The sequence below is a fragment of the Lethenteron reissneri genome, chromosome 21 (genome assembly GCF_015708825.2).
Source record: "Lethenteron reissneri isolate LAM-NWPU_2019-01 chromosome 21, ASM1570882v1, whole genome shotgun sequence".
NCBI classification, from domain to species: Eukaryota; Metazoa; Chordata; class Hyperoartia; order Petromyzontiformes; family Petromyzontidae; genus Lethenteron; species Lethenteron reissneri.
In genome coordinates this window covers 16,156,703-16,181,297 of record NC_083799.1, presented here as the reverse complement: position 1 = coordinate 16,181,297, position 24,595 = coordinate 16,156,703, and the positions used below count along the sequence as shown (strand labels likewise).

Genomic DNA, 24,595 nt, shown 5'->3' with positions numbered 1-24,595 from the left:
AACCCCACTCATATCACACATCATTTACAGTCCACGCAGTTGTTAACATAGCTTACAACTAATTATAATTGTAATGCAATGGTGCCTTTTAAAGAGAGGCTATTGAAAGGCGTTGAATGTCCAAAAAGTCCCACACATATAAAATCTAAAAGCACTAATATTTTAACCCAAATCATAACCATACGGCATACACTTGTAACTGCAACAATATCGGCTTCAACACACACACACACCGCCAAATGAATCTGGGGGATTCTCAACATCCGAACGCGCAGGGGAATCTCGACGGAGCCGCAGCGGCACTCACGCTCCACGCGCAGCCTGGCCTGGCTCTTGTCGTGCAGAGTCTCGCAGGAGTAGAGGCCGCCGTCGGCCGCGCGGACACCCGCGATGAGGAGGGAGCGGCGGGGCCCCTGGGCGTCGAGGCGCACGCGCTCGTCCGCGTTGAGCACCACGCCGTTGCGCATCCAGCGCACCTCGGCCTCGGCGGAGGAGACCTCCACCTCCAGCGCCGCGTCGGCTCCCTCCTCCACCGCGAGCGGCTCCAGCCCGCGCACAAACCGCACCGTCGCTTCTGCGCACGCGCGTGGTGTGTGTAGTGTGTGTGGTGTGTGGTGTGTAGTGTGGTGTGTAGTGTGGTGTGTAGTGTGCGTGTGTGACGTTCACGTGTGTGTGTGTGTGCGGGTACACGTACGAGTAAGCACATTTAAGCCACAATCTGGGCAACTACACTCTGCATATTACTCCATGTTTTATTTTGGCTTCCTTCTCAGGGGGCTCCTGCTTGGCACGGCTGACAGAACCCCCTTGCGTTGGGTTTTATCGAATTGACGGGCAAGTGAAGTGCCCAGAGCAGCTCCAAGCTGGTGGCCCTGAAACCTAATTGCTGTACTGCCTCCTGTCCTGCAGTGTCTCATGCCCACGAAGATTCCATCTCTGCGCTATCATGTTAACACCTAGAAGTAGTAACGACGCATGCAGTCGTTGACGAGGGCCCGTCCGTGCCGCGGGGATGGAGCGATGAAATCTGCTCGTGGCGCAGACGCCAGATTGGCTGTGGATAGATCGTGGCTGATGATGATATCATTTTATGTGGCTGATTCAGGTGATCCTGGCTGCCATTAGAGCTTTCATCCATTCCAAACTGGTGAAGAAAAATCACGACAACGCACTGCACTCTAACGATTCATTCACTCTGGGAGGAGGCCGGAAGGGGGTCAATATAATAGGGTTGTGATACAGAAAGGACATGGGGATTAATGGCATTAATATTAATAATAATGATGAATTGTGACTGGATGCAGGAGTGAACAGCGTTCGCTGGGGAGGAGCGGCCGGGAAACGATACGCGTGGCTCTCAGCGTGAGTCACGGTGAGCGTGGCTCTCAGCGTGCGTGACGGTGAGCGTGGCTCTCAGCGTGCGTGACGGTGAGCGTGGCTCTCAGCGTGCGTGACGGTGAGCGTGGCTCTCAGCGTGCGTGACGGTGAGCGTGGCTCTCAGCGTGGCTCTCAGCGTGCGTGACGGTGAGCGTGGCTCTCAGGGTGGGTGACGGTGAGCGTGGCTCTCAGGGTGAGTGACGGTGAGCGTGGCTCTCAGCGTGAGTCACGGTGAGTGTGGCTCTCAGGGTGGGTGACGGTGAGCGTGGCTCCCAGGGTGCGTGACGGTGAGCGTGGCTCTCAGCGTGAGTCACGGTGAGTGTGGCTCTCAGGGTGGGTGACGGTGAGCGTGGCTCTCAGCGTGGCTCTCAGGGTGGGTGACGGTGAGTGTGGCTCTCAGGGTGGGTGACGGTGAGCGTGGCTCTCAGCGTGGCTCCGTGGCTGTCACCGACGATGCCGCCGAGTGGTTTACGAAGCGGCCACATGCCAACACGAGCAGCTGCCCCTCCTATTTTCGTCGCATTACGACTCTGGCAGTAATGCGATGATGAGCATCCAGGCTCAGGGGGACGGGAGGCAGAAGAAGCGTCGTCTACAAAGGTTGCCCGAGACGGGCGTTGGCTCGGGTGTTCAATCCTCCAGTGGTAAACGCACGCTCACTTCTCTTTCCAAATTTACCGTTGGACGTGAAAACCAAAGTACTCACCGTTGAGTTACGTCTGCAATAAATGTGTGTCTTCATTTACGTGTAGTTGCTAAGAAAAATGTTTGGAACTTTTGATTGGGCAGTGACGGATGTATTCATTCATAAGATTTGTAATGTGCGCAAAAAGGACATTCAGGTGCAAAAGATACAAAAAACGTGTGGTGTCAGGTAATGTTTTCGAGAATATCTTTCACACTAAATCGAATTAATCGCAGTAAAGTTTGATCACATCCTCCACGAGCAGTAACACCAAGGTGTAGGTGTGTTGCCTAAACTCGTGATGAATTCCCCACCCAGGATGCCAAGTTCAATGGCTGTAGTCTCTGAGTATTGCACTATCCGTTGAATTAAAGTGGTCAAATCGCTGCGTTTTTATATTCCCCGTGCCTCGTTAACGGCATGCATGGAGAAGGGGGAAACTCTGGAGGTGCCGACAGCAGAAAGGTAGTCACGCAAACAAAGCGACCGTCCCACGAGGTCAACTGCCGACCTTGAACGTGCAGTCGGGCGGAGGAGCGGACCCTCCCGTCGGCGAGCGCGCTGATCTCTCCGGAGTCGAGCAGCTGGAGGGGCCGGAAGGCCACGCTGTGCCAGGGCGGCTCGCTCGAGATGAAGACGCGGGGGCCCGGCAGCAGCGGCGTCGTCCCGCGCCGCCACTCGACGGGGACGTCGGGCGGTGACACGCAGCACTTGAACGTCGCCTCCTCGCCCTCCAGCGCCGTGAGGCTCTTGAGGTCCGTGATGAAGGCGACCGTGCGCGGCGCTGCCGGTCGCGCACGGAGACACCGGCGGCTCGAACCTCGGCGCTCAAACTCGGGGCAGTTTACGCTTGCTTTGCCATCGGCGTTCTTAGCGTGACGTTACAAATGATGACTGTAATAGCACTGAGGTGTTAAAAGAGCCAGCAGAGTAATATGAAAATGTAAAAATGTAATTGAGGGTACCATCAGTCGTGACCTTGATGTCCTCAGGGGTGCGTGAGCTCATCTCCGTCTTGCTCAACTTAGTTGCAATCTCTGGAGAAACGCAAAGCAAAGCAGGGACGATCACACGCGTTCCATTCACAGGTTAGGAGTGCACGTGCATGCGCTGAAGGGAAGCCACACCACTCCGCGTCCTACGGCTGCCGCACGGATGGCGACGCCGGATTGCGGTGAATGCGGCCAACCCGAACGGACCATGGATCATAGAACAACTCAATGCCCCATCCACAAACACGAAGCAGGAGGCGTCGTCACAGCGATGCCCTCTGCTACTCGTGACGCAATCATCTGGATCAACCACCTCGATGTTACATCGCAGTTCTTTCTCTACATCAACATCAGCCACATGAAGAAGAGTTCAGAAACTCGTTCTATTTATTTAAATCTACTTCATACCGTACGTGTTATTTTGTTAGCAGCCAATGTACCAACCTCAGAAGAGCAACGACAAAATAACTTCCGTTGACTCAGTCAACACGTGGGCGTATAATGCATTTCAGTGAATATCCTGTGATCCGTGACCCTAGTATTTGCTATTCCTGAAATCCGCTACCTCCATTATCTACACTGCCATTCCACAAACGGAAACTCGTTTTATCCATTAATGGATTCTCCATCCGTTCACAACAATGTATGGATTTGAGGAGTTTCCCAAAGGTTGTTTCCGTAATTTGCCAAATTCATCCACATTTACCTAGGTTAAGTGAATAATCTGGAAGTGGTCTCCTAACATCGCAAAAACTTTTAACTAAAATCATTTTAACCGCATCCATTCACAGACAAAAGGATCCGCCAATACCGATCGCTGCATCAATGCCCACAAAGTTCACTACGTTTGTGGCAAGTCCATTTGTGTTTCCGAAGACTGAATAACAAACCACAGCAATAGCCAGTGCAATATATTTTGTGCATCAAAAAGAACCACGATGCTGTAAGTGCAGAGATGTGTTGAGGGGGAGATGAGCCGCACCTTGGACTGTGACGGTGGCGTGGGTGGCCCCGTCCGGCGTCTCACACGAGTACTCTCCGCCGTCCTCCGGCCCCGCGCCAGCGATGGTGAGCGTGCGCGCCGCCCCGTCAGACGCGAAGCGGTGCCTCTTGCCGGGCCGCACCTTTACCCCGTCCTTCTTCCACTCCACGTCGCCCGCCTCCCGGCTCAGCCTGCAGCGCAGCACCAGAGGCTCCCCCGCCACGCCCCGCACGTCCGTCAGCGGCGTCGAGAACAGCAGCGGGGGCTCTGTGTCCACGGGGGAGAAAGGGGGGAGGAGACGCACGCTCGGCGAGGGGGCAGCGGCGCAAGCAAAGGCGGCGCTCGGCGACGAGTCCCGCGGGCTGGCGGGGAGCGGCGGCGTGGCCTCACCCTTGACGCTGACGCTGAAGCCCACGGAGTCCCCGTCCGTGCGGCAGCTGTAGGACGCGGAGTCGTTCGTCCGGGCCTGCTGGATGACCAGGCGCCTCGCCAGCCCCACGCTCTCCAGCCTCACGCCGCTGGCCGGCGCCGCCAGCTCCTGCCCGTCCCTCAGCCACGTGACGGCGGCGTCAGCTCGGGACACCTCGCAGCTCAGTACCACCCGCTCCCCGGTGGCCACGTGCCACTCCGTCTGGGCGTCCAGGCGCCTGCGGAATGTGGCTGGCGGCTCTAGGGGATCAACAAAACAACATGTGTGACCACATTGAATTGCAAAAAAATATATAAAAACTACATAGTGCCTTTTGCAAAATGAGCAAAAGTGATTTCATAGCATTCGGTTATGATTGCTATGAATGTGATTCTATAGTTGGTCGAGGGGCATTTGGCCTGGTGTACCACCCTGCTTATGCAGTTTTCCTACCATTTCCAAGACAGAGTGCTCCTTCCAGCTTGAATGTCTCTCCCCTAACATGTGAATAACACCCAGCATCTGTAAGTTCTCCCTACCTGATACCCTATTGCATAGGCTGCAAGTAAGTGCACCTTGCTCAGTGCAGATGTAGCAAGACAATGGCAGTGACGTAGCCTAGCAGTGTTCAACGCTCTTTGCTGAAGTTTGCAGCTCAAATGTGTAGTGAGTCCAACTGAGTCACAGACGTTCTTCTTTAGAGGCAACACATTTATTGTAACACGTAAATACAAAGGGGTAACTGCCACTTTACCAGATACAGCCTGGGGTGGTGACCACCCAGCTAACTACACTATACGTAGGAGTTACAGCTACGATGGGTCAGACCCTCACTCGGGTCCTCGGCCACGTGTTGATGCCTCGTAGGACGTAAAACTTTCAGATTGTAGACGTGGAGCTTCCAGCTTGCAGAACGAAGCGACCCAGTCCCTCTCACGGACCCACCTTTTATCCTCCCGGGCCGGGGCCGGCTCCGCCCTCGGCCCCGCCCGCCTTCTCGAGCGTTCTATCTCCCTCTCGATCCCCCTCGAGAGCTCTCCCCGGACACGTGATCACCCCCTAGCCCCCCCACCTGGGGGCCTCTCTGTGGACACTCCGGATCACGTGTCTACGGGGTCAACCAGAGTGCCTCGGCCCTGGGCAACCCTGTACCTGGGCTGACACTCTCCCGCTCCCCCTTGTGGGAGCCCGCACTACACGCCACGTAGGCCTCGGCAAGGTAAGGTAAAAGTTAAAAGGTAAAAAGCAACGAGCCTACCTTTTACCCTTCCTTTTACCCTTACCCCATACAAATTACCCGATTACAGGGTAATTACTGGGGTACTACTACACATGAACAAGGTTTATAACGGTAAATGCTAGGAAGAGCGCTTTATTCATATAGAATACTCTCCATGATTCCAATTTTACACGCTTGTTGTTGTTGTCATTGTTGTTGTTGTTGTCGTTGTTGTCGTTGTCGTCGTTGTTGTATTCTCAAATCTTGTAACTCAATTTTAACCCACTTCCTAATGTGGTATCGACTGCAAACTTGGTATACTTATGTCATACTGATGACAACACTATATTCTATCATAAAATCCTTTTGTATATGTTATGTTTCGGCTTGGCTCTAATTGTCCACTGCTCAACTGACGTTGGCTGTAAATCACAACGGTCCCTTACGCTGTGGCAATCTTCGGGGCCACTTCCTGGAGTCGTGGAGTTCTGCCATTACGAGTACGTTTAATAAAAACGTGTTTTTAATAAAGTTTGTTTTAAATATTACTTGTTAAATGGAGGCCACAAACTGCGCCACGGAGCTTCTAGCAGTAAACAAGGCACCGTATTTACCGGGTAATACTTCGCGCTTCCTTTACCCTACCGGGTAATTCTTCCGAGCTACCTTTACCCTACCCTTTACCTTACCCCTTGGCATGTCGACACCTTTACCCTTTTACCCGGTAAAAAGGGTAATTTACCTTACCTTGCCGAGGCCTAACGCCACGCGTGGTGCCCGCACTATCCCAGCTCTCACCAAGCCCCGCTAGGGATGGTACTACACCCACCTACGGGGTGTAAGCAATGACGGTGCAGCGCACGCCGTGATGTGCTAGAGCCGGCCTCACACAGCAACCCACACGATGCTGTCCGCGACGTAAGAACATCGCACGCCACGGCCCTTCCGGACCGGCACCATACAGTGACAATTTATCGAGCATTTTTGTTTTTGCACGTGAGAAATAGAAATTAAAACACATGAGCAACAATCTTGATTTGAAGCTTTCGTGACTGCAGGAAACATTAGCAATAGCCTGTCCAACATATTTGATCCATTGAAAGCAAAATGCCATGATGCTCCACCCACAGAAACCCTGCAAGTGCCGGCATCTTCTAAGTGGGTGATGAGCCGCACCTTGGACGGTGACGGTGGCGCGGGTGGCCCCGTCGGGCGTCTCACACGAGTACTCCCCGCCGTCCTCCGGCCCCGCGCCAGCGATGGTGAGCGTGCGCGCCGCCCCGTCAGACGCGAAGCGGTGCCTCTTGCCGGGCCGCACCTTCACCCCGTCCTTCTTCCACTCCACGTCGCCCGCCTCCCGGCTCAGCCTGCAGCGCAGCACCAGAGGCTCGCCCGCCACGCCCCGCACGTCCGTCAGCGGCGCCGAGAACAGCAGCGGGGGCTCTGTGTCCACGGGGGAGAAGGGGGGGGGAGACGCACGCTCGGCGAGGGGGCAGCGGCGCAAGCAAAGGCGGCGCTCAGCGACGAGTCCCGCGGGCTGGCGGGCAGCGGCGGCGCGGCCTCACCCCTGACGCTGACGCTGAAGTCCACGGAGTCCCCGTCCGTGCGGCAGCCGTAGGACGCGGAGTCGTTCGTCCGGGCCTGCTGGATGACCAGGCGCCTCGCCAGCCCCACGCTCTCCAGCCTCACGCCGCTGGCCAGCGCCGCCAGCTCCTGCCCGTCCCTCAGCCACGTGACGGCGGCGTCCGCTCGGGACACCTCGCAGCTCAGCACCACCCGCTCCCCGGGGGCCACGTGCCACTCCGTCTGGGCGTCCGGGCGCCTGCGGAACGTGGCTGGCGGCTCTAAGGGATCAACAATACAACATGTGTGACCACATTCGTCATCACGAACAACATAATCGGATTAAATAGCACAAGAAGACGTAATTCTTCTTCTTCATATACGATAACAAATTCTATCTGAGGCTATGACTTTAATCTTCGAATGCCGAATGGAATTCACAAGAAGTCATAAACAAACACCTCGTGAAAGACTCAACGTAGAAGCTTCCATGAGGATGAAGGCCTACAACCCTGAAGTGCATCCACACAAACAATAGACACTTAATGTACAAATAGGAAAAAAAAAACCTCTCCATAGTGTGGTGACTCTGGTCACTCAGAACGGACCATGGATCATAGAACGACTCTGCCCCATCCACAAACACGAAGCAGGAGGCGTCGTCACAGCGATGCCCTCCGCTACTCGTGGCGCAATCATCTGGATCAACCACCTCAATGTTACATCGCAGTTCTTTCTCTACATCAACATCAGCCATCTGAAGAAGACTTCAGAAACGCGTTCTATTTCTTTAAATTCACTTCATACCATACGTGTTATTTTGTTGGCAGCCAATGTTCAACACCATGTGAAACTAGGCTCTAAGAAAAGCTGTCTCGGGTGTGGACCAATCAATTTCAAGGAGAGTGCATACATGATCAGAGTTGTGTTTTTTGTTTGCATTCCGACCGCAGGTATTGTGGTCAATGGAAACATGATTCCTTGTAAAAAAGGTGTCAGTTTTGTTGCCAGATAAAAGGGTAAAATAATCAAATTATCATATTTTGCTACTGGCAAAGGAGGTTCCAATGGAGCCAATGTACCCACCTCAGAAAAGCAACGACAAAATAACTTCCGTTGACTCAGTCAACACGTGAGCGTATAATGCACTGCAGTGAATATCCTGTGATCCGTGACCCTATTATCTGCTATTCCTGATATCCGCTAACTCCATTATCTACACTGCCATGCCACAAACGAAAACTCGTGTTATCCATCAATAGATTCTCCATCCATTCACGACAATGTATGGATGGGAGGAGTTTACCAAAGGTTGTTTCCCTAATTAGAATAGTTCATCCACATTTACCGATGGATGGGTCACCTGGAAGTGGTCTCCTAACATCGCTAAAATTATTATTTTAACCGCATCCATTCACGGACAAAAGGATCCGCCAATACCGATCCCTGCATCAATGCCCACAAATTTCGATTTAAAGCTTTCGTGACTGCAGGGATTCATCTTCTTGGTTCTTTCGGTAAAGTCACGTAGAAGGGAAGTAATAAAATAATAAAAATAAAACATAATAAAACAATTCTCACGACGTTTCGGCTACAACGCAAGCAGCCGTCTTCAGGTGAAGAATGAGACAATGCCAAGCTAGGAGCTTATATATAAGCTGCGTTGGAGGTGGAGGAAAGAGCGCCTTAACAAAAGAATGTGCATGTGAAGAGGAATTTAGCATATTCATGGAAAATGCGTAGGAGGTGGGCGGGGGGGTTTCAAAGTCATATTATGCCCATGCATTATGCAGGATCAACAGCACCAAGGGGGGGGTTCAGGGATTAGCAGTAACAAAGGAAAGGAATGTTAATGATATGTAGCTGCAGTTACTCAACCACCACGTAGAAAACTAAAGTATAAACTACATAAAAAACTAAAGTATAAATAGCATAGCACCATCAGTATACTTACTATACTCTACACTAAGCTGAGTTACTAACAGCAAGTAATACATTACAATTCTACGTCGTAAAAATTATATAATATGCTTCCATCTAAACTTTATTCTATTGCATCAACGAGCATATACCGTACTATATACTGCCAACATTAAATTACATTTAGTCGACATAGCGTTGATGCAATAGAATAAAGTTTAGATGGAAGCATATTATATAATTTTTACGACGTAGAATTGTAATGTATTACTTGCTGTTAGTAACTCAGCTTAGTGTAGAGTATAGTAAGTATACTGATGGTGCTATGCTATTTATACTTTAGTTTTTTATGTAGTTTATACTTTAGTTTTCTACGTGGTGGTTGAGTAACTGCAGCTACATATCATTAACATTCCTTTCCTTTGTTACTGCTAATCCCTGAACCCCCCCCTTGGTGCTGTTGATCCTGCATAATGCATGGGCATAATATGACTTTGAAACCCCCCCGCCCACCTCCTACGCATTTTCCATGAATATGCTAAATTCCTCTTCACATGCACATTCTTTTGTTAAGGCGCTCTTTCCTCCACCTCCAACGCAGCTTATATATAAGCTCCTAGCTTGGCATTGTCTCATTCTTCACCTGAAGACGGCTGCTTGCGTTGTAGCCGAAACGTCGTGAGAATTGTTTTATTATGTTTTATTTTTATTATTTTATTACTTCCCTTCTACGTGACTTTACCGAAAGAACCAAGAAGATGAATCCCTGCAGTCACGAAAGCTTTGAATCGAAATTTAACCGCCTCTACGGGGAGGGTTTCCACATAACTTTGAGATCCTTCAACAAGCTCCGGGATAAGAAGGCTCAGCTAATCGAGTCTCTCACCTTTCTGAAGAGATGCCGCGACTCTAAGAACCAAGAAGATGAATCCCTGCAGTCACGAAAGCTTTAAATCGAAATTTAACCGCCTCTACGGGGAGGGTTTCCACATAACTTTGAGATCCTTCAACAAGCTCCGGGATAAGAAGGCTCAGCTAATCGAGTCTCTCACCTTTCTGAAGAGATGCCGCGACTCTAAGGTAATACCAAACGCATTTACACTAACATCTGCTGCTGTAACTTCTTCTAATGCGAAACGAATTCTGTCTAGAACTAGTTTAGCCCTTATCTCAGAGAAAATCAGACTTACGCGCACCGAACTAGATCAGTTAGACAAGACACTCTACAAATCACACTTATCTTTGAGTGTAACAATGTCCACATCGGATTGGGAACATGTGGAAAAAATGACTGCCTCTTCAGCTGCCGCTATGTCGACTAAATGTAAGGACAACTTGATTTCCAAATTCAACCGCCTCTCAAACAAGAAACCGGACCCACACATTGAAAAGCTAGATGTTAACAAAGTCGTAATTAATCGCAGCAACAGTCCTATTTCTGAAGGTTTGAAATCCGTTTTAGCTAAAGGACTAAACTTTGCAGTCACACCTAGACACATACCAGTTAATGATATAATTGCTCGAGTAGATGTAGCTCTCAAGGGCTTGAGTCACATCGCTGCAGACGTAGCAAGATCTGAAATCTCTGTAACCCTCAAAAACGCTAAGATGCCAGCTAGCAACATTAGCAAAGATGAGCGTTTTGAATTAGCTCAATTAAAAAAGAGGGATGACATTGTCATCCTCTCAGCCGACAAAGGCAATGCCACTGTCATCATGGACAAAATAGAATACTACAACAAAATTCAAGAACTACTCAACGATGGCAGCTATACAAAAATAAAAAGAGACCCCACCAACAGCCTCGTCTCCAAAACCAACAACATCATTTCTGCTTCAACCGCATTAATTGATCAGACCAAACAGTTCTCGTTGAAACCTTCTGCAGCCAGGCCACCAAGATTGTACGGCTTGCCAAAGATACATAAAGAAGATACACCTCTTCGTCCCATTGTCTCTACTATCAACTCCCCCACTTACAAACTGGCTCGTTTTTTGTCCGAAATCCTACGGCCTTTCACTGGAAAAACCACCTCTGCAGTACTAAACTCTACTGACCTGGTATCGACAATCAAGGGGATTGCCCTGTCCCCAGACGACCTGCTTGTCAGTTTTGATGTGGTTTCCTTGTTCACCAAGGTGCCTGTGCCTGACACCATCGCAATCATTGAAGACTTGGTTCATCAAGGACTGAATGCTGGGGTACCCCCCCTGGTGAGACACTGCTTAACCAATACATACTTCACCTGGAATGGAACCTTCTACAAGCAAATTGAGGGCACCCCAATGGGCTCCCCCCTATCTCCGGTTGTAGCCAACATCTTCATGGAGAAATTTGAGACGGACGCCATCCAGACTGCCACTCTACGCCCGACCTTATGGAAGAGGTACGTAGACGACACTTTTGTCATCTGGCCACATGGCCGGCCTGCTCTAGACCAATTTCTCGACCACATCAATTCCATACACCCAGCCATCAGATTCACCATGGAAGTCGAAAATGATGGCAAGCTACCCTTTTTGGATGTCCTAATCAAAAGGAGACCTGATGGTTCAATGAGCCACTCTGTCTACAGGAAAGCCACCCACACGGATGCTTATCTAAAACCGGATTCCCACCACCATCCATCCCAGAAGAATTCCCTCATCAAGACTCTATATCATAGAGCCCAATGCATCTCCGACCATGAACACATTTCCAGTGAACTCAAACACGTACGCCAAGCTCTTAAGGCTAATGGTTACTCCGACTACACAATCCGCAAAGCCATCACTCCAACCATCAAGAAGGATCCTGTTGAGGAGCCTTTCAAGACCATCACCTTACCCTACATTGCTGGGGTCACAAAAAAGATCTCCAAAATCCTGATTAAACACAAGATCCAGGTCCGATTCAACACAGTACATAAAATCCGTGATCTGGTCCCGTCTGTAAAAGATGTGGTTCCAGACATACAGTACCCTGGCGTCTACAAACTAAGTTGCCTCTGTGGTAGCAGTTACATTGGAGAAACCAAACGACATGTCTCGGACCGCATCCGTGAACATAAGGCAGACCTGAAACACGGTAGGACAAACACCTCAGCCGTGGCAGATCACTGTTACAATTCAGTGGGCTCACATGACATTGACTTCTCCAAGACAGAGGTTCTCTGCAAGCCATCTGGCTATCATGAGAGATTCGTTCATGAGGCGATCCACATATACAAACACAGAGACAATTTTAACCGAGAAGATGGATTCTGGCTTAGCAATCATTGGAAGGACGTAATAAACCATTTCGACACACATTAGGGTGGGTAGAATAATACATAGTGTTATATTAAATGTATAAGATATAGGTTGGTTTACAGCAATACAGTATATAATTTAATGTTGGCAGTATATAGTACGGTATATGCTCGTTGATGAAATAGAATAAAGTTTAGATGGAAGCATATTATATAATTTTTACGACGTAGAATTGTAATGTATTACTTGCTGTTAGTAACTCAGCTTAGTGTAGAGTATAGTAAGTATACTGATGGTGCTATGCTATTTATACTTTAGTTTTTTATGTAGTTTATACTTTAGTTTTCTACGTGGTGGTTGAGTAACTGCAGCTACATATCATTAACATTCCTTTCCTTTGTTACTGCTAATCCCTGAACCCCCCCCCTTGGTGCTGTTGATCCTGCATAATGCATGGGCATAATATGACTTTGAAACCCCCCCGCCCACCTCCTACGCATTTTCCATGAATATGCTAAATTCCTCTTCACATGCACATTCTTTTGTTAAGGCGCTCTTTCCTCCACCTCCAACGCAGCTTATATATAAGCTCCTAGCTTGGCATTGTCTCATTCTTCACCTGAAGACGGCTGCTTGCGTTGTAGCCGAAACGTCGTGAGAATTGTTTTATTATGTTTTATTTTTATTATTTTATTACTTCCCTTCTACGTGACTTTACCGAAAGAACCAAGAAGATGAATGCCCACAAAGTTCACTACGTTTGTGGCAAGTCCATTTGTGTTTCCGAAGACTGAATAACAAACCACAGCAATAGCCAGTGCAATATATGTTGTGCATCAAAAAGAACCACGATGCTGTAAGTGCAGAGATGTGTTGAGTGGGAGATGAGCCGAACCTTGGACGGTGACGGTGGCGCGGGTGGCCCCGTCGGGCGTCTCACACGAGTATTCTCCGCCGTCCTCCGGCCCCGCGCCAGCGATGGTGAGCGTGCGCGCCGCCCCGTCAGACGCGAAGCGGTGTCTCTTGCCGGGCCGCACCTTCACCCCGTCCTTCTTCCACTCCACGTCGCCCGCCTCCCGGCTCAGCCTGCAGCGCAGCACGAGAGGCTCCCCCGCCACGCCCCGCACGTCCATCAGCGGCGCCGAGAACAGCAGCGGGGGCTCTGTGTCCACGGGGGAGAAGGGGGGGGGAGATGCACGCTCGGCGAGGGGGCAGCGGCGCAAGCAAAGGCGGAGGCGGCGCTCGGCGACAAGTCCCGCGGGCTGGCGGGCAGCGGCGGCGCGGCCTCACCCTTGATGCTGACGCTGAAGCCCACGGAGTCCCCATCCGTGCGGCAGGTGTAGGACGCGGAGTCGGTCGTCCGGGCCTGCTGGATGACCAGGCGCCTCGCCAGCCCTACGCTCTCCAGCCTCACGCCGCTGGCCGGCGCCGCCAGCTCCTGCCCATCCCTCAGCCACGTGACAGCGGCGTCCGCCCGAGACACCTCGCAGCTCAGCACCACCCGCTCCCCGGGGGCCACGTGCCACTCCGTCTGGGCATCCGGGCGCCTGCGGAACGTGGCTGGCGGCTCTAAGGGATCAACAATACAACATGTATGACCACATTGAATTGTAAAAAAAAATATTAAAACTACATAGTGCCCCTTGCAAAATGAGCAAAATGGATCTGGTAACATTCGGTTATGTCTTCACAAATGATTGCTATGAATGTGATTCTATAGTTGGTAGAGGGGCATTTCGCCTGGCGTACCACCATGCTTATTCAGTTTTTCTACCATTTCCAAGACAGAGTGCTCCGTCCAGTTTAAATGTCTCTCCCCTACCATGTGAATAACACCCAGCATCTGTAAGTTCTCCCTACCTGATATCCTATTGCATGGGCTGCAAGTGCACCTTGCTCAGTGCAGATGTGGCAAGACAAGGGCAGTGACGTGGCCTAGCAGAGTTCAATGCTCTTTGCTGAAGTTTGCAGCTCAAATGTGTAGTGAGTCCAACTGAGTCACAGACGTTATTCTTTAGAGGCAACATATTTATTGTAACACGTACATACAAAGGGGTAACTGCCCCTTTACCAGATACAGCCTGGGGTGGTGACCACCCAGCTAACTCCACTATACACAGGAGTTACAGCTACGAAGGGTCAGACCCTCACTCGAGTCCCCGGCCACGTGTTGATGCCTTGTAGGATGTAGAACTTCCAGCTTGTAGATGGGGAGCTTCCAGCTTGTAGAACGAAGCGACCCGGTCCCTCTCATGGACCCACCTTATATCCTCCTGGGTCGGGGCCGGCTCCGCCCTCGGCTCCGCCCGCCTTCTCGAGCGTTCTAGCTCCCTCTCGATCCCCTTTGAGAGCTCTCCCCGTACACGTGATCACCCCCTAGCCCCCCCCACCTGGGGGCCTCTCTGTGGACACTCCAGATCACGTGTCTACGGGGTCAACCAGAGTGCCTCTTCCCTGGGCAACCCTGTACCTGGGCTGACACTCTCCCGCTCCCCCTTGTGGGAGCCCGCACTGCACGCCACGCATGGTGCCTGCACTATCCCAGCGCTCACCAAGGCCCGCTAGGGCTGGTACTACACCCACCTACGGGGTGTACGCGATGACGGTGCAGCGCACGCCGTGCTGTGCTAGAGCCGGCCTCACACAGCAACCCACACGATGCTGTCCGCGACGTAAGAACATCGCACGCCACAGCCCTCCCGGGCCGGCACCATACAGTGACAATTTATCGAGCATTTTTGTTTTTACACGTGAGAAATAGAAATTAAAATACATGAGCAACAATCTTGATTTGAAGCTTTCGTGACTGCAGGACACATTAGCAATAGCCTGTCCAACATATTTGATCCATTGAAAGCAAAATGCCATGATGCTCGACCCACAGAAACCCTGCAAGTGCCGGCATTTTCTGAGTGGGTGATGAGCCGAACCTTGGACGGTGACGGTGGCGCGGGTCGCCCCGTCGGGCGTCTCACACGAGTACTCTCCGCCGTCCTCCGGCCCCGCGCCAGCGATGGTGAGCGTGCGCGCCGCCCCGTCAGACGCGAAGCGGTGCCTCTTGCCGGGCCGCACCTTCACCCCGTCCTTCTTCCACTCCACGTCGCCCGCCTCCCGGCTCAGCCTGCAGCGCAGCACCAGAGGCTCGCCCGCCACGCCCAGCACGTCCGTCAGCGGCGTCGAGAACAACAGCGGGGGCTCTGTGTCCACGGGGGAGAAGGGGGGGGGAGACGCACGCTCGGCGAGGGGGCAGCGGCGCAAGCAAAGGCGGAGGCGGCGCTCGGCGACGAGTCCCGTGGGCTGGCGGGCAGCGGCGGCGCGGCCTCACCCTTGACGCTGACGCTGAAGCCCACGGAGTCCGCGTCCGTGCGGCAGCCGTAGGATGCGGAGTCGTTCGTCCGGGCCTGCTGGATGACCAGGCGCCTCGCCAGCCCCACGCTCTCCAGCCTCACGCCGCTGGCCGATGCCGCCAGCTCCTGCCCGTCCCTCAGCCACGTGACGGCGGCGTCCGCCCGGGACACCTCGCAGCTCAGCACAACCCGCTCCCCGGGGGCCACGTGCCACTCCGTCTGGGCGTCTGGGCGCCTGCGGAACGTGGCTGGCGGCTCTAGGGGATCAACAAAACAACTTGTATGACCACATTGAATTGTAAAAAAAAAAAACTACATAGTGCCTCTTCCAAAATGAGCAAAATGGATTTCATAACATTCGGTTATGATTGCTTTGAATGTGATTCTATAGTTGGTAGAGGGGCATTTTGCCTGGCGTACGACTCTGCTTATTCAGTTTTTCTACCATTTCCAAGACAGAGTGCTCCGTCCAGCTTGAATGTCTCTCCCCTACCATGTGAATAACACCCAGCATCTATAAATTCTCCCTACCTGATACCCGATTGCATAGGCTGCAAGTAAGTGCACCTTGCTCAGTGCAGATGTGGCAAGACAAGGGCAGTGACGTGGCCTAGCAGTGTTCAACGCTCTTTGCTGAAGTTTGCAGCTCTAATGTGTAGTGAGTTCAACTGAGTCACAGACGTTGTTCTTTAGAGGCAACACATTTATTGTAACACGTATATACAAAGCGATAACTGCCCCTTTACCAGATACAGCCTGGGGTGGTGACCACCCAGCTAACTACACTATACACAGGAGTTACAGCTACGAAGGGTCAGACCCTCACTCGAGTCCCCGGCCACGTGTTGATGCCTTGTAGGATGTAGAACTTCCAGCTTGTAGATGGGGAGCTTCCAGCTTGTAGAACGAAGCGACCCGGTCCCTCTCATGGACCCACCTTATATCCTCCTGGGTCGGGGCCGGCTCCGCCCTCGGCTCCGCCCGCCTTCTCGAGCGTTCTAGCTCCCTCTCGATCCCCCTCGAGAGCTCTCCCCGTACACGTGATCACCCCCTAGCCCCCCCCACCTGGGGGCCTCTCTGTGGACACTCCAGATCACGTGTCTACGGGGTCAACCAGAGTGCCTCTTCCCTGGGCAACCCTGTACCTGGGCTGACACTCTCCCGCTCCCCCTTGTGGGAGCCCGCACTGCACGCCACGCATGGTGCCTGCACTATCCCAGCGCTCACCAAGGCCCGCTAGGGCTGGTACTACACCCACCTACGGGGTGTACGCGATGACGGTGCAGCGCACGCCGTGCTGTGCTAGAGCCGGCCTCACACAGCAACCCACACGATGCTGTCCGCGACGTAAGAACATCGCACGCCACAGCCCTCCCGGGCCGGCACCATACAGTGACAATTTATCGAGCATTTTTGTTTTTACACGTGAGAAATAGAAATTAAAATACATGAGCAACAATCTTGATTTGAAGCTTTCGTGACTGCAGGACACATTAGCAATAGCCTGTCCAACATATTTGATCCATTGAAAGCAAAATGCCATGATGCTCGACCCACAGAAACCCTGCAAGTGCCGGCATTTTCTGAGTGGGTGATGAGCCGAACCTTGGACGGTGACGGTGGCGCGGGTCGCCCCGTCGGGCGTCTCACACGAGTACTCTCCGCCGTCCTCCGGCCCCGCGCCAGCGATGGTGAGCGTGCGCGCCGCCCCGTCAGACGCGAAGCGGTGCCTCTTGCCGGGCCGCACCTTCACCCCGTCCTTCTTCCACTCCACGTCGCCCGCCTCCCGGCTCAGCCTGCAGCGCAGCACCAGAGGCTCGCCCGCCACGCCCAGCACGTCCGTCAGCGGCGTCGAGAACAACAGCGGGGGCTCTGTGTCCACGGGGGAGAAGGGGGGGGGAGACGCACGCTCGGCGAGGGGGCAGCGGCGCAAGCAAAGGCGGAGGCGGCGCTCGGCGACGAGTCCCGTGGGCTGGCGGGCAGCGGCGGCGCGGCCTCACCCTTGACGCTGACGCTGAAGCCCACGGAGTCCACGTCCGTGCGGCAGCCGTAGGACGCGGAGTCGTTTGTCCGGGCCTGCTGGATGACCAGGCGCCTCGCCAGCCCCACGCTCTCCAGCCTCACGCCGCTGGCCGATGCCGCCAGCTCCTGCCCGTCCCTCAGCCACGTGACGGCGGCGTCCGCCCGGGACACCTCGCAGCTCAGCACAACCCGCTCCCCGGGGGCCACGTGCCACTCCGTCTGGGCGTCCGGGCGCCTGCGGAACGTGGCTGGCGGCTCTAGGGGATCAACAAAACAACTTGTATGACCACATTGAATTGTAAAAAAAAAAAACGACATAGTGCCTCTTCCAAAATGAGCAAAATGGATTTCATAACATTCGGTTATGATTGCTTTGAATGTGATTCTATAGTTGGTAGAGGGGCATTTTGCCTGGCGTACGACTCTGCTTATTCAGTTTTTCTACCATTTCCAAGACAGAGTGCTCCGTCCAGCTTGAATGTCTCTCCCCTACCATGTGAATAACACCCAGCATCTATAAATTCTCCCTACCTGATACCCGATTGCATAGGCTGCAAGTAAGTGCACCTTGCTCAGTGCAGATGTGGCAAGACAAGGGCAGTGACGTGGCCTAGCAGTGTTCAACGCTCTTTGCTGAAGTTTGCAGCTCTAATGTGTAGTGAGTTCAACTGAGTCACAGACGTTGTTCTTTAGAGGCAACACATTTATTGTAACACGTATATACAAAGCGATAACTGCCCCTTTACCAGATACAGCCTGGGGTGGTGACCACCCAGCTAACTACACTATACGTAGGAGTTACAGCTACGAAGGGTCAGACCCTCACTCGGGTCCTCGGCCACGTGTTGATGCCTCGTAGGATGTAGAACTTCCAGCTTGTAGACGTGGAGCTTCTAGCTTGCAGAACGAAGCGACCCGGTCCCTCTCAGGGACCCACCTTTTATCCTCCCGGGCCGGGGCCGGCTCCGCCCTCGGCCACACCCGCCTTCTCAAGCGTTCCAGCTCTCTCTCGATCCCCCTCGAGAGCTCTCCCTGGACATGTAATCACCCCCTAGCCCCCCCACCTGGGGGCCTCTCTGTGGACACTCCAGATCACGTGTCTACGGGGTCAACCAGAGTGCCTCTTCCCTGGGCAACCCTGTACCTGGGCTGACACTCTCCCGCTCCCCCTTGTGGGAGCCCGCACTGCACGCCACGCATGGTGCCTGCACTATCCCAGCGCTCACCAAGCCCCGCTAGGGCTGGTACTACACCCACCTACGGGGTGTACGCGATGACGGTGCAGCGCACGCCGTGCTGTGCTAGAGCCGGCCTCACACAGCAACCCACACGATGCTGTCCGCGACGTAAGAACATCGCACGCCACAGCCCTCCCGGGCCGGCACCATACAGTGACAATTTAACGAGCATTTTTGTTTTTACACGTGAGAAATAGAAATTAAAATACATGAGCAACAATCTTGATTTGAAGCTTTCGTGACTGCAGGACACATTAGCAATAGCCTGTCCAACATATTTGATCCATTGAAAGCAAAATGCCATGATGCTCGAAGCACAGAAACCCTGCAAGTGCCGGCATCTTCTGAGTGGGTGATGAGCCGAACCTTGGACGGTGACGGTGGCGCGGGTCGCCCCGTCGGGCGTCTCACACGAGTACTCTCCGCCGTCCTCCGGCCCCGCGCCAGCGATGGTGAGCGTGCGCGCCGCCCCGTCAGACGCGAAGCGGTGCCTCTTGCCGGGCCGCACCTTCACCCCGTCCTTCTTCCACTCCACGTCGCCCGCCTCCCGGCTCAGCCTGCAGCGCAGCACCAGAGGCTCGCCCGCCACGCCCAGCACGTCCGTCAGCGGCGTCGAGAACAACAGCGGGGGCTCTGTGTCCACGGGGGAGAAGGGGGGGGGAGACGCACGCTCGGCGAGGGGGCAGCTGCGCAAGCAAAGGCGGAGGCGGCGCTCGGCGACAAGTCCCGCGGGCTGGCGGGCAGCGGCGGCGCGGCCTCACCCTTGACGCTGACCGTGAAGTCCACGGAGTCCCCGTCCGTGCGGCAGCTGTAGGACGCGGAGTCGTTCGTCCGGGCCTGCTGGATGACCAAGCGCCTCGCCAGCCCCACGCTCTCCAGCCTCACGCCACTGGCCAATGCCGCCAGCTCCTGCCCGTCCCTCAGCCACGTGACGGCGGCGTCCGCTCGGGACACCTCGCAGCTCAGCACCACCCGCTCCCCGGGGGCCACGTGCCACTCCGTCTGAGCATCCGGGCGTCTGCGGAACGTGGCTGGCGGCTCTAAGGGATCAACAAAACAACATTTGTTATATTTACTCTTGCCATTGGTTTATTTTACTCAGTGTCTTTTGCATACATTCATAATTGTGCTCAATTCCAGAAGAGCACAAGCCAGTTCAACTGCCTATGATGAGGAAGGAAAAAAACGTGGCTGATCTTTTTGGGGAACCTTGAATATGGCGCTTTTTTATACATTTTGAATGACGTTTTGTTTCTTTCTCATATGCAGATTCTTTAGGAAGACTACTCAAACAAACTCTTTGACAATTTCTAATTCGCCTCATGCAACTTCATAAAACTGACATTTCACGCATTTCCGACAATTTCCCAGCGGGTGGTAATATCTGACACGACGACGACGTCCGCTCACACGCGTGCCGCCCACTTCGGCGGCGTGAGTCGCCCCCAACCGCCCCCTGACCTTTGACGATGAGCTTCATCTGGGCGCGGACGGGATCCGACACGAACTGGATGCTGGCGCCGCTCTCGCCCGGGCGTGCCGCGCGGATCATCAGCGTGTGAGTGTTCCGTGTGTGCTGCACTGCGTGCCGCTCGCTCGCCCGCACCGCCTCGCCATCGATGGACCAGCTCCCCGCCGCGCCGCCCGACAGTTCCACCACAAAGACGGCGTCCTCGCCGGCGAGCACCTCCACGTCCCGCGGCACGGACGCCAGCGACAGGCGGCTCTCCGGCACTGCGGCACGCGGACGACACGCCGGGTAAGCGCCGATCGATGCCGGACGTGCCGTGCGAGGGACGTGCGGCGATGGGGCGAGGTTTGTTTAGCGATCCCACAGCGAGTTTCCGACACGCCCGCTATGATGTCCGCAGTGTTGTCACGTGGGGATATTTTACGATTCAAATTAGCCCGGTAATTTTGAGCCTGGTAAGTATCGGATGCCAGGTGCGGTAGGCATTTGAGGTGAGAGGTGGGCACGAGATGTCAATGCCGAGCAGGACCCCCCCACGTACACACGAGGCCAAACGCCTGTTGGTGAGATTGGCCGCACGTCCCAATGCGGCGGCGGCGCCGTCACACTCACCGATGTAGTAGGTGCCCGGAACCTCCACACAGAGGCTGCGGCCGGCTTTGTTGATGGCCGAGATGCGGAAGAGGTAGTCGCCTTCTTCAGGGAGGTTGCCCACGCGCAACTCCGTGCCGGGCACGCTGGCCGAGTCGTGGCAGCGCCCCCATGCAGAGTTCCCCAGGAGGCAGTACTCCACCACGAAGGCCTCGTCCGCCTCCGCCGCCACCGCCTTACCCTTCTTGGGCCCCGGTTTCCAGGCCAGCATGACCCAGTTCTCCGATTGTGAGGTCACCTTGGGGTCGGTTGGAGCACCAGGTGGAGCCAGGCGTGGGGCTAATGCACGGGATGCAGGTCACACACAGACACGCACACGGACACCATAATCTTCAAAAATCTATACATTTTTTTATTGGTAATCAATATCTAAAAAATGAGGAGCCAAATTAGCAAACGTGAACATTTCCATGATGTTAACTCTTCATCTTGTACGTATGAATATTGATTGATGAACTTGCTGAACACTATTCAACTTTATCGGTTACAAGCCACGTACAACTAGACACGTGGGTAAACCGATTCTAACACTCTCTGTAAATGTATGTATGTTGAACTTATTTGGCACTGTACTAAGCCTACCGTGCTAATCGGAGGTGTGGGAGAAGGACAACAACCTAAACACAAAACGAGCTTCGAAACAAATGAGTTTTCAATTTAAATTTAAATGTGCATAGGTCCAGTGGCTTCTAATATCAGAAAAAAGAGCGTTCCAGACGGCTGCAAAAGCGCATCTGAAAGCGTGCGACGCGTTAACCATCTTCGTAGAGACCTGTGACAATGAGCTGTGACGACGTCTTCGAGTCTCCGCAGACGAAGCTGACCTCGCCCGCGTCCGCCTGGGTTACTCCCGCCAGCGTGAGCGAGTGACTCTTCCCATCCACCTTAACCACTGCCCGGGCTCCCGCGTCGATCTCCTCGCCGTTCCTCAGCCACCGGCCGCCAACCCCCTCCTGGTCCAGCTCCACCAGGAAGTGAGCCACCTCCTTCTCTCGGACCTCGGTGCGTCGGGGAAGCTTCTGGACAATGGCACCTGCAATAGCAACATCAATAATAATGATAACAAACGGTAAAGTTAAAGGCGCATCCCTACAACTGGCCGCCGTGGTGGCGAGATGTTCACTACCTCGCCTGGAGGTCGTGGGTTCAATCCCGACCCTGACGCCTGCTGCATATTTTGAGTTTGTATGTTCTCCCCGCCGTCGCATGCATTTTTCACCGGGTCATCCGGTTTTTCCCTCCACATTCAGAGTATTTGGCTGCTATACATTTACAGATGAAAAGCCACTTCGTTGAGCTATCATTTGTGGCCAGATCGCTTCTGAAAAAAATCTAATAGCTCAATGGGTCCTACCTGGTAAAATAAAAATAGTTAAATTGCTCGATTACACCACCATGGCCAGAAGTGCCTCCACTCAGGGAAGCCCTAGATGTATTTTATATATTCTGGAAGGCCTCGTTATGACTCAAGACTCTCTTCAAGAGGGTCCTACATTGAGATGTCTGGAAAACTGCGCACGCGAGGAAATCCTGCGGCGCGTATCAGGAGAGAACACCGAATAACGAAGCTTCAAACTTGCGTTGGGCAGTCTGGGACGCAAAGTCAATGTTTGCAGCTACAAGATAAGAGACACTTGGCTTTATCTTTAACCGGCAAATAATATTTTAAGTAAAACGCGAGCCCGGAACAGCACGCCGCGTGGCTCGCATAACCGTGAAGGCGGGGAGGAGGTAAAAGGTGGCGAAAGGGTAACGCGTGAACGTCGGCAACCAAGGAAGCGAGGCGAGCGCGTCGCCGTCACCTTTCACGGAGAGCTCGGCGACGGTGCGGCTCCCCTCGGGCATCTCGCACACGTACACCGCCTCGTCGTCCGCCGTCACGTTGCAGATGGTGAGGCGCCGCATCGTGCCCTCCTCCTCCATCACGTACTTGTCGGCCTTCGGCGCCAGCGGCGTCTCCTCCATGAACCAGCTGGCACGCGCCGACTCGGCCGGCACCTCGCACTGCAGCGTCGCCGACTGCCGCTCCATCACCTCCACGTCGCGCAGCCGCTCCTTGAAGGGCACCAGCGGCTCTGCGCACGACGACGCCGCGCCGCCGAGCACCTCCGATCAGCACGGTTGGCTACGTACGGTGCGAAAGAAGTTCAACGTGCAGCGCACACGTGCATAGATCCCACGGTAGTGACTCACCGTTGACGATGAGCTGCACGGGACTGTACGTCTTGCCCACCACGTTGGTGGCCGTGCAGGTGTACAGCCCCCTGTCGCTCTGCTTGCAGAAGAGGACCTTGAGGATGTAGTAGCCCTCGTCGTCCTCGTAGATCATGTGACGGCGCCCCGGGGAGATCACCTCGTCGTCCTTCTTCCACACGATTTCGGGCTTGGGCTTCCCCGTGACGTAGCAGCTGAGGCGGGCGTGCTTGCCCTCCCTCACCTGTGGCCCAGGAGATCACGGACACGAAACGGGAATGGAGGAAACTTGCCGTGGCGGTTTACGGTTAGGGGGGCGGTGGGGCCAGGCACTCCCTCATGAAAGAAGAATACATTTAAAACGACCTTAACAATGTTTATCTGTTCATTATAAAGATGATAAACCACAAACACCCCCTTCCCCCTACTCCCCCTACCCCACCCTCACAGACTTCCATGCCCCGGCAATATATTTACCCAATAGCTGCCACAAATGGACCACAATATCTCGCTGATCTCGCCAATGAGCAATAAACCACCATCACGCGAACTCCATCCGGTCATCCTCGCAGTAGCAGCAGCAGCGGCGGCTTTTGGCTCACCATCGAACACAGGCGGCGGTCACCGCATCGCACGGCGCTTTCAGATGCGCTTCTGCGGCCATCTGGAACGCTCGGAGCTATCTACACGTTTAAATCATCATCTAGATTGACATAGAGAATTGTTTTTTGTGTTTAATTTGTTGTCCTTTCCCCGCACCTCCGATCAGCACGGTTGCCTAAATACAGTGCGAAAGAAGTTCAACATGAATTTATTTACAGAGAGTGTTAGAAGTGGTTGGCCCACGTGTCTGGTTGTACGTGACTTGCAACCGATAAAGTGGAGTAGTGTTCAGCAAGTTGAGCGGAGGAAACCACTGAGACCCAACACCTTCCTGTTCATGAGATCTCTCCCTCTCCGGCTCATGGCTCAAGCTCCCAAAATTCCAACCCCTCTCTTCACCACCACGCAACACCACACAACACAAGGCCACGCAACACAACAGTGGTGACGAGAGGTCGAGAGCTATGGCAAGCAAAGGGCAGTCGAGGTGTGGCTCCCCTCTTGCCTTCCTCATCAACAGTGGCTCTGAGGTAACCAACACCGCTGTGTGCAGATGAACGTCAGACACCCAGCGTCGTCATTAAGCACACGGCATGGCCTGCGGCTAGCGGGGTTTGTTTTTAAGTAAAGAAGAGAGTTGCCAACTTTCCCGACAGGAATTTTATTTTCTCTAACAGATTTATCTCGTATTC

The 24,595-nt window shown here is 53.6% G+C and overlaps 1 protein-coding gene across 1 annotated transcript in view; it reads right to left on the bottom strand.

Annotated features, from left to right (window-relative positions):
• Window positions 1–24,595, bottom strand: part of LOC133344947 (obscurin-like) — a 60,835-nt gene that overhangs the window by 24,432 nt on the left and 11,808 nt on the right. The window contains 20 exon segments of the mRNA XM_061555276.1: window positions 308–574; window positions 2,574–2,846; window positions 3,028–3,099; window positions 4,037–4,303; window positions 4,427–4,705; window positions 6,841–7,107; window positions 7,230–7,508; window positions 13,274–13,540; window positions 13,669–13,947; window positions 15,309–15,575; window positions 15,704–15,982; window positions 17,331–17,597; window positions 17,726–18,004; window positions 19,352–19,618; window positions 19,747–20,025; window positions 20,447–20,719; window positions 21,069–21,386; window positions 21,880–22,140; window positions 22,910–23,182; window positions 23,301–23,544. Of these exon segments, the coding sequence (XP_061411260.1) occupies window positions 308–574; window positions 2,574–2,846; window positions 3,028–3,099; window positions 4,037–4,303; window positions 4,427–4,705; window positions 6,841–7,107; window positions 7,230–7,508; window positions 13,274–13,540; window positions 13,669–13,947; window positions 15,309–15,575; window positions 15,704–15,982; window positions 17,331–17,597; window positions 17,726–18,004; window positions 19,352–19,618; window positions 19,747–20,025; window positions 20,447–20,719; window positions 21,069–21,386; window positions 21,880–22,140; window positions 22,910–23,182; window positions 23,301–23,544 (5,257 nt within the window).